At 37.2% G+C, this 14,590-nt stretch overlaps 5 protein-coding genes across 5 annotated transcripts; 2 read left to right on the forward strand and 3 right to left on the reverse strand. All coding sequences in view use genetic code 12, as the record gives it.

The window, feature by feature from the left end:
* Nucleotides 1–10: 10 nt before the first annotated feature.
* On the reverse strand, nt 11–4,971 carry I9W82_003408 (VTC4; the record flags this gene model as incomplete). The annotated part of the gene is made up of 3 exons (XM_067692370.1): nt 11–1,355; nt 1,796–3,918; nt 4,513–4,971. The coding sequence occupies 3 exons, from the start codon at nt 4,969–4,971 to the stop codon at nt 11–13; spliced, it is 3,927 nt and encodes a 1,308-aa protein (XP_067547806.1).
* A 1,315-nt stretch (nt 4,972–6,286) lies between these two features.
* MSN5 (karyopherin) lies at nt 6,287–10,018 on the forward strand (the record flags this gene model as incomplete). The annotated part of the gene is made up of 1 exon (XM_067692371.1): nt 6,287–10,018. One exon carries the CDS (start codon nt 6,287–6,289, stop codon nt 10,016–10,018), a length of 3,732 nt encoding a protein of 1,243 aa, XP_067547807.1.
* A 53-nt stretch (nt 10,019–10,071) lies between these two features.
* I9W82_003410 (uncharacterized protein) lies at nt 10,072–10,992 on the reverse strand (the record flags this gene model as incomplete). Its single annotated transcript, XM_067692373.1, has 1 exon — nt 10,072–10,992. One exon carries the CDS (start codon nt 10,990–10,992, stop codon nt 10,072–10,074), a length of 921 nt encoding a protein of 306 aa, XP_067547808.1.
* Nucleotides 10,993–11,190: 198 nt separating this feature from the next.
* Nucleotides 11,191–12,638, reverse strand: I9W82_003411 (uncharacterized protein; the record flags this gene model as incomplete). Its single annotated transcript, XM_067692374.1, has 2 exons — nt 11,191–11,932; nt 12,067–12,638. The coding sequence occupies 2 exons, from the start codon at nt 12,636–12,638 to the stop codon at nt 11,191–11,193; spliced, it is 1,314 nt and encodes a 437-aa protein (XP_067547809.1).
* Nucleotides 12,639–13,118: 480 nt separating this feature from the next.
* On the forward strand, nt 13,119–14,480 carry I9W82_003412 (S10 family peptidase; the record flags this gene model as incomplete). Its single annotated transcript, XM_067692375.1, has 1 exon — nt 13,119–14,480. The coding sequence occupies one exon, from the start codon at nt 13,119–13,121 to the stop codon at nt 14,478–14,480; it is 1,362 nt and encodes a 453-aa protein (XP_067547810.1).
* Between the last annotated feature and the right edge of the window lie 110 nt (nt 14,481–14,590).

Genomic DNA, 14,590 nt, shown 5'->3' on the forward strand with positions numbered 1-14,590 from the left:
CCTTTTTGTTCTATACATCCAAAGTAGCTCTAACTTTACCAATACAATAATCAAGATACTCTTTCTTATACCCTTCATGATTCAATTGCACATCTCCCAGCAACTCGCTAATAATCTCTTCATTACCACCAACAATCACCATCCCAAACGGCATTTTCGTCAAGTCAGGCATGGGTTCAACCAAGTTCCCATCAAAAATTAGACTTGTGATATTGTTGGCCACTTGACGACCCATGTACATGGCCCATCCGGCAGATTTTATTATAGGGAAGTTCACCAAATCTCCAATGACGAAAAATTGCAGCTGTGTTGAGGAAGTTACTGGATCAGTCAATTGTAAGTACTCGTTAGTATTGACTTGTCCATTGACTATGTATTTTTGCAAAGCTGGTGCCAAGAATGAAGTGTTGTTGTGCTTCGAATTGCATCGGAAATTCAATTCTGATTCAATAATCTTTTGAGTCGTAGTGAGTAAATTACCATCGTCTTGCACTTTTTCAATTCTGGTGTTTAAGTAAATATTGACTCCGGCACGTTCAATTGAGTCTTGAACCATAGTTTTGAACTCCAAACTTAATGGTTCTGGAGGGAAATGCTCATGAGGGTGGATCAAATTGACAGTTTTATCAGGAAATGCTGTTTTGATATCACCAGCAATCTCAGTGCCAACGGCACCAGCGCCAATTATAGAAATAATTTTCGCGTCTTCAATTGATTGTTTAGCTCTTGTTACCTCTTCTAGGTATTGTTGTTGGGTATTTGCTAGTGGTGTAGTTGGCCAATTACGATCTCTGCCACTTGCCATAATGACATAATCAAAGTCAATCTTGGCTGATGAAGTCGAATTGTTTAATGTATACTCAGCTGATTGTAAATCTAATGACGTTATACGTCCATGAACGAAATTCAACTGCAATTTGCTTTCATTACCAAGCCAAGATGAATCATAATGATCTTCACTATCATCATCAGATATAATTGAGTTGAACCTTATGTGTTCCAATTTATTAAATGGAATATACTGCGTTTGAGCAAATTGTGTACTGACAATGGATCGCGAAATTCCCAAAATGTTTAAAAACCCATCCTTAGGTTCCACCAAAGTTATACTAATCTTGTTGCCATCACTAGGTATGCGAGATGTCAAATTCACCTGTAATGCACGCAATGCTGCAATTCCAGCATAAGCACCACCAACAATCAAGATATTGGTCTTGAGGGGTATTGCAGAATGGCTTCGTTGCGGCAAATTTGTCATTGGTGACAATAGTTGAGAATATGATCTTCTCACTGTTGGAGCAATGTTCTTAATACTAGCCATATCTGGTGGTTGTTCTTGTTCCGTCATGACAAATCTAGTTTTCAACGAGCTTTTGGTTCCTTATTTATACTGTAGCTTTCTGGAAAAGAAACGAAGAAAATGAAAAAAAAATTTTTTTTTATCTATTTCATCAATTTTATCAGATTCAAATTGGAACAAATGTACTGCTGCATGGATGTGGAAACCCGTAACCTGCTCCGAAAACGAAAAAGAATCTCTTGTATGCAGTACACACGTTCCCTTTCTATCCTAATTGGGTATCATTTGCGATTGAGAGAAAAGGATTTTGGCTTTTTTTTCGGCTAAATAGAGAATTATAATATTGGTTAAGCCGAGATATCGACATACCGATAACTCCTAGGAAAACTGCAAAATTATCAAATTGTTTCTTTTTTCTACTGTACAATTGTGTGCTTTGCTCCTTACTCGGTAAACTTAAACACAAACGAAATGAATGTTGCCAAAAATAAAAACAAGCAAATCATATTTGGTCCAAACTTGTCACCATATTGTACTGGCTTCTTTTCCCTAATCATCAAGACACGCCAAATATATCTGTATATGGCATATCCCAAAGTGAACAATGCAGTGATAAAGAATCCAATACTAGCAGTCAATGCACTATTACTTCCATAATTCAACAACGCAGTAGCGGTAAATCCCATCAACATACCAATACTAATCCAACTAAGGAATGTACGTTCATTGGCAAAGTATACTTTGGGTTCGATTCTTACTGGGACACAAATTGTCTTGCCTGCAGGTAACTTGTCTTTGAAAGTGGCATTCAAATCGTAATTTGTACCTGGTTTAACAGTAAATGTACGATCATCATTGAAAAAATGTAAAAATTTCCCATACATGTGGTAAAGGAAATTTTTCACTGGTGAGTTGGTATGACGTGAACTATAATTACTTGGCAACAAAAGTGGTGTTTGTTCATCCAAATCTTCTTCCAACGGATTAATATCGTTTGAAAAGTGGACTCCAGTGTATGATGAGCCAGTCAATTCTTCCTCATCCAAATCATTTCCACTAGTACTTGATCCTAATCTCTGTTGATGTGAGTTTTGTTGATGACGTTGGATACCATATTCTTGAACAATCTTTGGCTTCCTAATATCAACATCCATTTGTGTGTACCAAAATGGTAAAAGATCAACCATTTCAGTCAACAATGTGGCACCACCATGAATGAATTTTGAAAATTTAGGAACAGCTTCAACCAAGTGAGAATTTACCAAATCTCTAACCCATGCTGGTGGTTCTTGACCCATTTGAGTTTGTAACTTGACTTCCAAGACGGCATATTGGAATCTACAAACATCTTTTTCTGGCAATTGGGGGAATGGGTAATCAACTCCAATATCCATTCTTCTCCAATTACCATGAGTACGATCATATCCATCAAAATCATCTTCTCTAACCATTGTTAATTCAGTATCCAAGGAAATACGAACTCTGGCATCTCCCGGTAATTGGAATGCAGTTCTATTGTAAAACGACCTCATAACTGGACGCATCTTGTCCTTAAGAACACGATACTGCACCTCTTGAGCCAACCTTTCCAAATTTTCAATCTCTTGAGGACTCTTTTTGCCTTCTTTTCTCATTTTTTCAAAAATCTCACTAGCTTTTAATTCACCAGACAAGTAAGCATTAACTTTCTTCTCCTTTAATCCAAATCTTGCTTTAACTGATTTTTCACCAGTCCAATCTTCTCTATGAGTTTTTCTTTCGACGAAAATTTGATCTGATTTCATACCACCATACCATCTCAATCTAATAGCTTCAGCACCTTCATCTTTTCTTAATCTTCCATAATACAAATCCATATCTTCATTATCAAAATAAATAGAAGTAATGGCTGAATCTTCCGGTTCAAACTCTTTATCAGCATTGAAAACCAACACTGGTAAATGTTTCAAAATGATCAATTTCAACTCAGTGATATTATCTGGGTGAACCCAATACTTTGTAGTTTGACGAACAAAATTTTGTTGTGAACCACCAGCTGATGAATCTCCTTTTATTGGATTACCTCTAGTTCTAACCAAATCGTATAATTTTGACAATTTAACAATTAAATTATCATAATTGTCTTTGTAGAATGGTTTTGAGTTTAATCTTGCTTGGAAAACAGGTTTCAAGTGGAAATCAGTTGTCTTGTCGTGTTTTTTGATAATTTTTTGAAAACCAGTATAGTTTAATCGAGAAAATTTGGCCAAATCGTGAACATCAGCAATAATGTCGGATAATTCTTCTTCCAAGTCTTCGAAATCTTGTTCTTGTGGTGGTGAAGTAACCAATGGGTCGTTATTTTGATAACGATGTAAAGTATTGACTACTTCATAAACATACTTTTCTGATTCTTTAATTCTTCTATTGACTTCGGTGTTTTTAACCTTGGTGAAGGAATACACCTTATCCAATTCAGTTTCCAATTGATTAAGGAAATCTTCTTCTAATTCGTTGTTCCAATGGTAATCATTATCTTTTAAACCTTTTTTCAATTGGTGTTTTAAGTCATCGTAGGAAATGTAGTAGAAGGAGTAGTTTTTAATCAATGCTTTTCTCAAATGTTCACCAAACTTCATCTTCGAATGTACCTCTTGAGGATGTAGTTGGATGAAGTTATTCTCGAAATGAGAGAGAAAACGAAGTTGTAGTGTTTTTTTAATAAAAACTTTTGAAGATTTAATTGGGCGAGTTATTGGAAAAGATTGATTGATGATTATTATAATGAATGAGTTATTGTGATAGTTAGAAATTGGGTCTTTTTCTATTGTTTTTGCTTCTTTTACGCTACCATTCTGTCTAAAAATTAATTTTACTTTTTTTTGAAATTAATTATTCATAAACTTTATTTGGATAAAGTACATTGATGTAAACCGTACTATAGATGTAACTCTTTTATGTTAATAAGATAGTACCCTTTGTATCTCTTCTCTTTGTTTACAATTTTTTTGGTGAAAAATTGCGTTCCTAGAGAGTAAAATGAAGTGGTTTGGAGGGGGGCCACGTGGGTGTTGTCAAATTTAATTTCTTTGTCGTATTTTGTAATTTTGTGTCAATTGTTACATCACACAAAGAGAGAGATGAGAGCACGTGCTGTAGCCGTTCCTAAAAAAAAAATATAGTGTATCAGTATTTAACTACCAAAGTAATATATCCCTTATCTCTAGCTAAACCACCTTCTCTGCTTCATCTTTCAATGCTTCATTAAACTCAATAAAGGACTCTTTGGTCTTTCTGAAAACCCCAAACAATTGTAATAAATATACCAAGAGTCCACCAAATTGTTCCAGTTGAATAAATAATGTGCGTTTACCTCCATCTAATGGTTCAATTTTAAAACTATGCACACCATAAAAGATCCAATCTGATACCAATGCTCCTTTCCAAACTAGACTCTGTTCTGTTTTGCGAATAATTGTAGGATACATGGTACTAGTATGATTCATTCCTTTTAATTTCAAATCAATTTGTAATTCATCACCTTCATTCAACTGTGGATCTGTTGTGTTTGTATATTTTTGGAAACTTACCAAAAACGGATTCCAACTGGGGTATGATTGATAGTCAAAGAATTTTTGTTCGACAACTTCTGGTGGTGCTTGTATAATAATGTTTGTTTGGACGGATGGCATAGCTGATGGGGAGAATTGTGTGTTTATTTTGGTTTTGATTATCCCTCGGGAATGTGCCTTGTTTTTAAATTTCTATATCCCCCTTTTTCTTTTTTTGGCTTGGTAATTCTGATAAGGATAACAAACACACAATTTATCACGCAAAGGAAGGCATCAAGATTAAGAAGAAAGGAACAAACAACACCTCAGTTTTCTACAGAGACTGCTCTCTTCATGTCCAAAGTGACATCCTCTTTCTTTCAATTAATCTGTGCACGATAACCAAGGAATTTGCAACCACCTGAATTGCCGTAATGCATTAAACGTATAATATTTTCTGTATAGTTTACTTATTATCTAGTATATTGACTATTTATTAAGCGAGATCGAAACTTTGTAACATCCTGTAAAGAACCTCAAAGCCGTTTGTGATTATCTTACACATTTTTGTTTACTTTTCGTGCAAATTTACAAAAAAGAAGAAAATCCTTACCAAAAGAAACCATTTCACCGTTTTGTAAAGACCTTAGTGATGTACCTGGGAAAGTTTTCCAAAGAGATGCAATAGCATTGTACTTCCTCCAATTAAGAAGAGAGACATATGTGATTGTGCTAGTGAAATTGTTGAAGATCAAGGAGGGTAGAGCTTAATCTTCCTTATCCTTTTGAATTTAGCTATGCCCTAGCATCAAGTTTAAACAAACATGCTGCTATAACAACAGTAGGCAAAACTGTTTAGCCTAATTTGTATTTAAAGTGGGGTGTGGATGTATATGCGTCATCTTGCATTTTGAGGATTGATGGTGCGCACGAAAAAATGTCAATGGATATCGACCCAGATTATGTCCCCCTCCCCTCGTGGTATTATTTTAGTTGATGCGAATTTTCGACCTAACTCTCGCTCCACTCATCGCACAGAGAGAAAGCAAAAAAAGAAAAAAAAAGCATCTTCTGCTGGTAAATAATTTTTGCGTGATTAAATTTTTTTTTCAAACCTCACTCAACGGAAAAAAAAAACAACAACAAAACAACACAAGAGAGAGATATATAACACTTCATTTAAGCAGTTAGATACACATTGACATTCACACATTGATTCAGTAGTCAATCAACCAATCCAACTTACCGTATACTTTCAACTCATCAGATTCAATCACAATTGTACTCCATTTTCATTACAATTGACACTTTGAAATAAGAATACAGCTTAGATTTAGATTCACCAGAAACTACACAGACACTGGTATCACAGCCTTCCAGATATATCAGGTGCTGCTCAACTTATAAACTTACATTCAAGTAGATTTTTTATTCCATTTTTCAAAAACAAATGACCATGGATACTAATGGTGTCCAGCAAATTGTATCAGCACTTGAAGTTGTGTACAATCCAAAATCTACAAATGAGGAGAGAAGAAAAGTTCAAGCATTTCTTGAAACAATCAAATTAAACGATGAATCACCATTTTGGGGGTATCAATTAGCCCTTCCTGAGAACAATGGATCAAACTATATAGTTAGGTACTTTGGACTCACATTACTACAAGGATCAATCAGATACAAGTTTCACACATTTGATTCTACGAAAGTATCTGCACTCAAGAACTGGGTAATCGAATTGTCAAACAAAGTCCTTGATAATGATCCACACTACATTAAAGAAAAAATTGCCTTTCTTTGGGTTGCATTGGCAAAAAGAATATGGGGAAGCTACTTGATAAAGTCTAAGTCACAACAAAACAGCAACAGCGACACAGTAAATGTTTCTATTGATGACAATGGAGTAAAAGAAAAGGTTGATGTAACACCACAAGAAGCAGAGGATGGTTGGGTGTCAATGGATTCAAACTTGTGGGGCCTTTGGAATAGCAACATCACATGTCGTGAATTGTCATTGATTATACTAAGAACCCTTTTTGAAGATATTTATCTCCTTGATGATGCAATTGCTTCCAAAAATAGCATCATACTAAACCAATTATCAGTACTAATAACAACACCCGACAAGGTTCTTGAAACAATTTATGAAAACAACACCAAATTTACTGTTTGTAAAGCTTCTCAAGATGGTTGGTTTGTTACTTGGTCAAGGTTTCTACTTGAAGTTGTTTCTAATAATGAATACCAAAATGAAGTTTATCAAAAGTATGTGACAAAGATTTTATCCACTTTTAAAACATGCTTACATTGGATTCATCCAAGAGTGTTGAGAGAAGAAAACATATTAAACACATTGATCAACTTGTTGACTGTACCCGATGTTAAGATTAAAACATTGGCAGTAGATTGTCTACACATTATATTTACGAGAACATATTCCCAGGATGAAGAGTTTGAATTCTTCATTGGCTCGATATTTACTACTGAAGGTATCAATAAATTGGATGAGTTTTATCAATCTTTACAATTGGACCCAGAAGACATTGATGAACAAGTATATGCCTTGCTTAAAAAGACCGTGGAAATGATTGTATCATTGAGCGAATACCTCAACATTTCATCCAAACACAAGGTCAATTGGGAGAAAAGTGATGTTGATGGATATCTTAGACTAGTATTGAAGACTACTGACCACCCTAGTTTAATAATCAGTGGATTATCATTGCAAATGTGGGTAACCATCTTGCGATTTGATGAACTTAGCGCCAAGAGACAAATTGTTGATATTATGATGCAATTGTTGGACATTGCCGCCAACAGAACGATAAATTTCTTATTGGATGATGAACACGTGTCGAAAAAGTTTTTTGATATTGATTTCGACTCAACTCCAGACGCCACTAGTTTCCTACAAAACTATCGTAAGTTTAATGAAGATATTATAAGAATAACGGTTTGTAAAAAACCAGAAGAGGGATTAGTTTGGCTTGAAAATAGGTTGCAAAGCTTCTTCAGCTCAGAATTGGGCAGTCAATGCATCAACAATTACAATGTGGGTGAAAAGTCTAACGCATTCAATTACGGGTCTTCGCAGTTTAGCATCATTGAAAACAGTATCAGAGGAATCTCCCGTTGGAGGATATGGTATAATGGAGAGCATTTTTCCGCTATTGACGATCGTTTGAATAAGCTTGTGATCCAATTGGGTGAACGGTTGTTGGCTATGAACTTAGCATCGCCCTTGATTATTAGAAAACAAGTACAAACTTTGGTTCAATTTGCACCATTATTGAAAGGAGTTGATAGTCCCTTGATGTTTCAAATTCTCGAAAAGATCCTAACGACAGCCACATTCCCATATCCACCAAACATTACTGATGAAGATAAGGAATTGATCCGTGATTTGCGAGCTAGCTGTGGTACAGAGTTGAATAGACTAGCGTATATCATGCCAGAAGCGCTAAAGAATATATTCAATGATTTGGAGAGTGTTGTGGCCAACATCTTGTCCTCCGATAAAGTTAGTGGACATGAAAATGTTGCGTTCAAATCATTCTTGTTGGTGATTGCGTCAAGATCATCAATCGATGATAAAGATGACCTCTTTGCCAAGATTGTCGACCCGGACTTAGCAGCATGGTCGGCACCAGAAACTGAGAAAGGTTTAATGGACTTGCATTGGTTTATGGAGAGAATTGGAATTGTTGAAATTGCGTCATATTTCCAAAAGCGAGGCATTACCGCATCAACCAACCTATTGGAAGCCAAGATGGACGACGAAGGGAAGCAGTTGAAGGAAAAATTGAAGGACCATTGGAGCTCTATTTTCCCCATTAGAGCAACTAGAATTTATATTCAGTATAGTATTGAAAAATTGAGCCATGACCTGCCAGAGTATTTGAATTTGCTCAAGTTGTGGAAACCACGAGTGCAGCCGATCGTTCCGCACATTTTACAGCTATTGACGCAAATCCAAGCTTACCATGATCCAGCTAATTGGGTCGATCTACCCGCTGAAGTTCAAAGCTTTGTCAAGTATAGTTGTACTGAGAGATTTTGGCAACAAGGAGTTTCAATTCAATCAAAAGAGACGTTTATAGAAGAAAACGTTAAAGCAGCATTGACGTTGCGAGATTTTGCTGATTCAGTGGGTCATTTGGTTAGGTATACCAGAGAATACGCCTTTTTAACCGTGGGCTCATTAGCTCAATTGGAAGATACACTTTATGAAATCCCTCAAATTGCCAGTATGATTTGGAAAGCTGTTGCTGGAGATACTGTAGGAATCACATTGCATTCATGGAAACACATGATCAATAGTTGTCTTCGAGTCGTTATCAAGTTTTGCCCTGTTAAATTTGTTGAAGTGTTTATGAGTGAGTTGTTACCCAAGGCATTGGGTGATATTGATGCTTTACTTGTTAGCAAATGGGATAAAGTATATAGTGACGGGTTACAACTACAAGGCAACGAAGATGATGAGACATTATCTGAGGAAATGATGGAGGAGCACATGTTGAGGCAATTGACGGCAACTGTGGTAAGAATGTTGATGGATATCGTTGGACAATACAACTCCAAAACACTTACTGATACGCAATTTGCCAGTCGGAAATTGGTGATTGAAAATAAGCAAGTGCTTGCTCCGTTTTTGAATATTTGTTGCCATATTATCTCCTTCAAGGATACAAAATGTTCATTCAATACAATTTTGGTTATCCGCAATATTCTTGCGGATATCACGTCCAAAGATGATGAAGTTGATAAGTTCCTTACTGAGAATCTTATCAAATCGTTGGTGCGTGTACTATTAGATGATTACTTCATTGAGACTCACAGTGAAGCAGCATTGGTGCTTACTACGTTATACTGCCAATTACGATCCAAAAATGATTATGCTGCTAGAGTCTTGATGCAACGATTGCCCAATATCAAACCACACCACATTTCCAATTTCGAGCAGCTATTAGTTAGTTCCAAGTCCTTGCGTCATCAACGCAGTGCTCTTTTGGAATTGATTAAAATTTCCAAAGATAACGGATCTTATGAAGAGGATGATATGAGCAAGAGGAAAAAAGAATTGGATCAAGTTGCGAAGCGGAAGAAAGTTGGTGCTGATGAGGTGGATGTAATGAATGATCCATATACTGAAAATGGAGCTTTGGGGACTTTATTTGGCGAGGATTAAAAGAAAAAGGTATATCTTTAGAATATATATATATATACATGTGTTACAATCTACTAACCTTGGTTTTTAAATAGCATAGTAATCTCCCTACTCGTGAACAATTTGTTATTTGCCAACATTTGCTGATTATCAATCAAGATTGTAGCAGGGCCAGTGACTTTGAAATAGATGGGGTTTCTTCTAATCAAACGTCCATTGATTTTCACATACACCCAGTGCAACAATTTCTGCAATTGCCTCTTGACAGGAGACAAGTATGGAGCTATAGGAGCAAAAAATTGACGTGGATTCAATTGTGCCCAAACTTGGGCCTTCATGGCCCTCATTTTCTCAACATAGTTAGTAACCCAACTTGGCCAATCGAAATGGGGAATTTCCAATCTGTGTAATTCATAAGTACCTGGATTCAACACCTCTGGACGAAGTGTCGTCAAATCTTTGGAATTGATTGCAATTAATGCATTAGGATTAATAAACACTTCATCATTGGCATCCACTTGTAAATTGAAAATCTCCGACGTCGAATCAAGCACAACGGCACCACGTCCTGAAATTGAAACTGATCGATGACTAGTTTGAGGAGCTAGTCCTTGGAACTTTACATCCGTCCCAGTCCATCCGATTATCCTTCTACTATCAAAAACCGTCCAATCATTCAAACCAACCTCCAAAACTCGATATTGAGATTGTCCATGAACGAGCACATTGGCAGCTTCAGATGACTTCAAGCATTGGTACACTGAGCCGTGCAACGTCCTTATATCCGCGTGGATGGTGTTGAGTTCGACATTGGACGCTAGGATGGAAGTTTGGGAAAGGTAGATGCGTGAAGATTGGGGGAAGGAAATTGAGAGGATTTTGGAAGGATGGCCTATGGCGTGGAACTTGGGCCGTTCTGCGAATGGACCAGCGCCTGTGATTTGTGGTTTTTCGAATGGGATGGATGCGTATTTTCTTATTAGTTGTGGTCGCATTGCTTTGGAGGTTATGAGGTGATGGGGTGTTTTCTATTGGTGGTTTACGATTTGGTGATTCTTTTTTTTGCGCAATAACCTACGCAGTACACAGTCGGAGAGGCCACAATTTTGCTTACACTATCGAATATACAGGTAATGTGCTTTAATCCATCTAGCTGTATTTATATCTCTATCTAATAGTTACACTCTTGATTTTTAACATTCTGAGCCCAATATTTGAGCCCATTTTGCAGGAAGATATCTCAATTTTCCCCATTTGCTTGGGTCACGCTCATCTAGTTCACACAATTTCTTGAACGTCTTCAACAGATCTAAGTGGTTATTTTGTCTAAATGATAGCTCCACGAGTCGAGCAAACATTTCTCCTTCAGATTCATCAGCATCACAGATTATTTGTACGGCTTTAGATGCAGTATCTGGTTCCTGAACCCAAGCTGGTTTCCTTGACACTAATTCAAGTGGATTACGCTTTAATTCAGCACGACTAAGCACTTCTTGTGGGTTATATGGCTCTAGTCCAACGTCGTACCATGCGTCTAATATATTGTCCTTGCTGAACATTGTTGACTGCATAAGGGCTGCAATCAATGCGGCTCTCAGCTTATCATCACCATTAATGTTGCTTTCTGCTCTGAAAAGATCCTCATTAAGCTCGACTTCTGGCCAAAAAAAATACAATTTTCGGAATGGGTTGCAAACCTCATTACTGTACTCAGGGTATGGGACATACACTATGTTGAATTCCTCGCAGACTTTGAGAAAGCTTTTATTGCATACTGAGTGCAAATGCAGTAACAAAATAACTGGCTCGTTGTCTTTACCAGCACTTGTCTCTGGGATGAACGTCTCTTTTAACCACTTCAATGCAGTATCTGAATATATCAGCCCTGTACTTGATGTTCCAAAGTTCCATTCTGGAGCGTCTTTGGGGAGCCAGCTTTCAAAAAATTTTTCTCCTCTGAAGACTACACTAGGAGTCAAACGTTCACCTGTCATTGATATAGTTTCAATAATGTACAAAGATCATCTTCGGAGGTAACGTCGAAAAGTTCTTCATTGCAACACTCACACCATTCACATTTGTGATCCTTCTGGTATCTCATAAACGGAATCCAATCGACACAATATATCCTTTCTGGTTTCACTTGATGTTCAGTCTTTAGGTTGTAAAACTTTTCGAACCAGCCTTCAATTTCATCATAATATGGAACACAAACACACTCTTCCGTTATTACAAGTTTATTCAACTCCAATAACTCTGGATATCGTTTCAAAAACAAAGTAGCCCACGCTTTTCCAACTTTACATCGTTCTTTCGGCTTGTTTAAATGTAGTACGAGCTCTTTACCAATGTTCATCAAAACCTTTCTATTCACAACATAGCCAGATCTCGCTCTGTAAAATAAGTAAGCGCAAATACCATATTCCTCTCCAATGGTAAATGTCATTAGTTTTGAAATGATTTCGGAACCTTCTACAATGCATATCCTCAACGCATCAGAGTCAAGATCATATTTCAACGCCACTTGTAGGAAAGGAACTGGTTTGTTGAGCTTCTCTTGTCGTAGAAAGTATTCTAGTGCTTTTGTGGCTTTGCACTTAGGATCATCTTGGGTCAGCTTTTGTTGCCTGCAGTTCGACATATCAGGATGTTAGAGTGGCTGGAAGAATAGTCAACTGTATTGATCTGTTGTTTTCCAATTTCCAGTGCGACGCGTTTTTGTGTCTACAGATTTGATTAAGGGGGTCATTGCCATGACAGGCATAGAATACAAAACGATACCATGATTTCAGCGATGAAGTCTACGAAGTGGATTCTTTTGTTAGAGGGACGTACGTTGGACAGTGAACTGTTGCAATCTAGTACACATGAAGCATGCCAGTTGAATTTGCGCTGACAACAACCCACGGCAAGTAAGAATCTGCGAGGACCCCTTAATCCTGATGGCAGATTCCGGCGTTCCATTAGCTCAATTGCTGCCTACAGAGACCAAGGAAAGATTGCACACAATGCGATCTTCAGAATTGACTTGAAAGATTGGATGCTTTATTTGCGCGCGCAATCTTGTTCAAAATTGCACGGCACGAAAGTTTGAAGTTTCTTAAGTGCTGTGCTCCCCACAATGAATACAATAATACTCCTCACAGTATTTGCGACCTTAGTAGCATCACTCCAAACTGTGTTTAATGGTGCCAAACACACAATTGAACGTTACCCATCCTATACCCTACTGACGAGGTCAATTGCTTCATTAGGATTAGATTCACCATTAGTTGGACAATACGCCGGATACTTTAAATGTGAATTGACCCAACAAAACTTGTTTTATTGGTTTTTTGAAAGCAGAAATGATCCTAAAACTGATCCGTTGATTTTATGGCTTACCGGTGGGCCAGGCTGTTCATCAAGTTATGGACTCTTCTTTGAGTTGGGTCCCAGTTCGATTAACGTTAATCTTGAGCCTGTTTACAACCCATGGTCTTGGAATTCAAATGCTTCCGTCATCTTTTTGGATCAACCTACAATGACGGGATATTCTTATGGAGGAATACCTGCTTTAAACACAGATACTGCTACTCAGCTGATTTACGTCTTTATCGAATATTTCCTTGACCGGTTCCCACAGTTTAGAAAAGTTCCTTTCCATATAGCTGGTGAATCGTATTCAGGACACTACATTCCAAATTTGCTAAACACATTCAAGAAGAATAAATGGACCAAGACATTTAATGTCAGTTCTGTGCTTATTGGGAATGGAATCATTGATCCATTGACACAAATTGGAGCATATGAGCCTATGGCTTGTGGCGAGGGTGGTTATAAGAGACTTCTCAATGAACTGGTTTGTCAGGAGATGCAAGATAAGTACCAAGAGTTTAAACGATTTGATGAGTTGTGCTACAAGTATGGCGAACTTTTATCTTGCGTATATGCTAGAAGATTAGGGAAAGAAGTCGGGGCTCCTTTTGATCAACTTGGATTGAATCCATACGATATCAGAAAGGAATGCGCAAGTGGCACCTCCGATTGCTATCTTCAATCACAACCTATAGATGAATATTTATATCTTGAAAAGGTAAAGGAGGTTCTTGGAGTACCGCCTGAGATCGAATTCCAGATGTGCAAAGATTCAATAGCATTGCCATTTGAAATTTATGGGGATAACATGCGCCCGTCTCAACAATATCTTCAAGACGCATTAGATGACGAAATTCCAGTTTTGATTTACTCTGGAGATAAGGATTATGTATGCGGGTGGGTTGGATTATTAGAGGTTTGCAATAAACTTAACTATAAACTGTTTAAAGAAGCAAAATTACGTCCTTGGGTGACCAAAAGAGGCGCCATTGCCGGAGAAGTGAAAAACTTTGACAAGTTGACATTTGTGAGAGTCTATAATGCTGGTCATATGGCTCCTTTTGATCAGCCTGAGAATACGTTGGATTTGGTCAATCGCTGGATTAGTGGTGATTATGCTTTGTAGTTTATTGAATATTACAGGTTGTAGCTATAAACTTTCATCAGGATGCCCATCTTGAAACTCAACTGTGCCAAGTTTTTCCAACATTGACTTATCATCAAAGTAGGACTCAC

Source organism: Candida metapsilosis (assembly GCF_017655625.1).
Source record: "Candida metapsilosis strain BP57 chromosome Unknown scaffold4, whole genome shotgun sequence".
NCBI classification, from domain to species: Eukaryota; Fungi; Ascomycota; class Pichiomycetes; order Serinales; family Debaryomycetaceae; genus Lodderomyces; species Lodderomyces metapsilosis.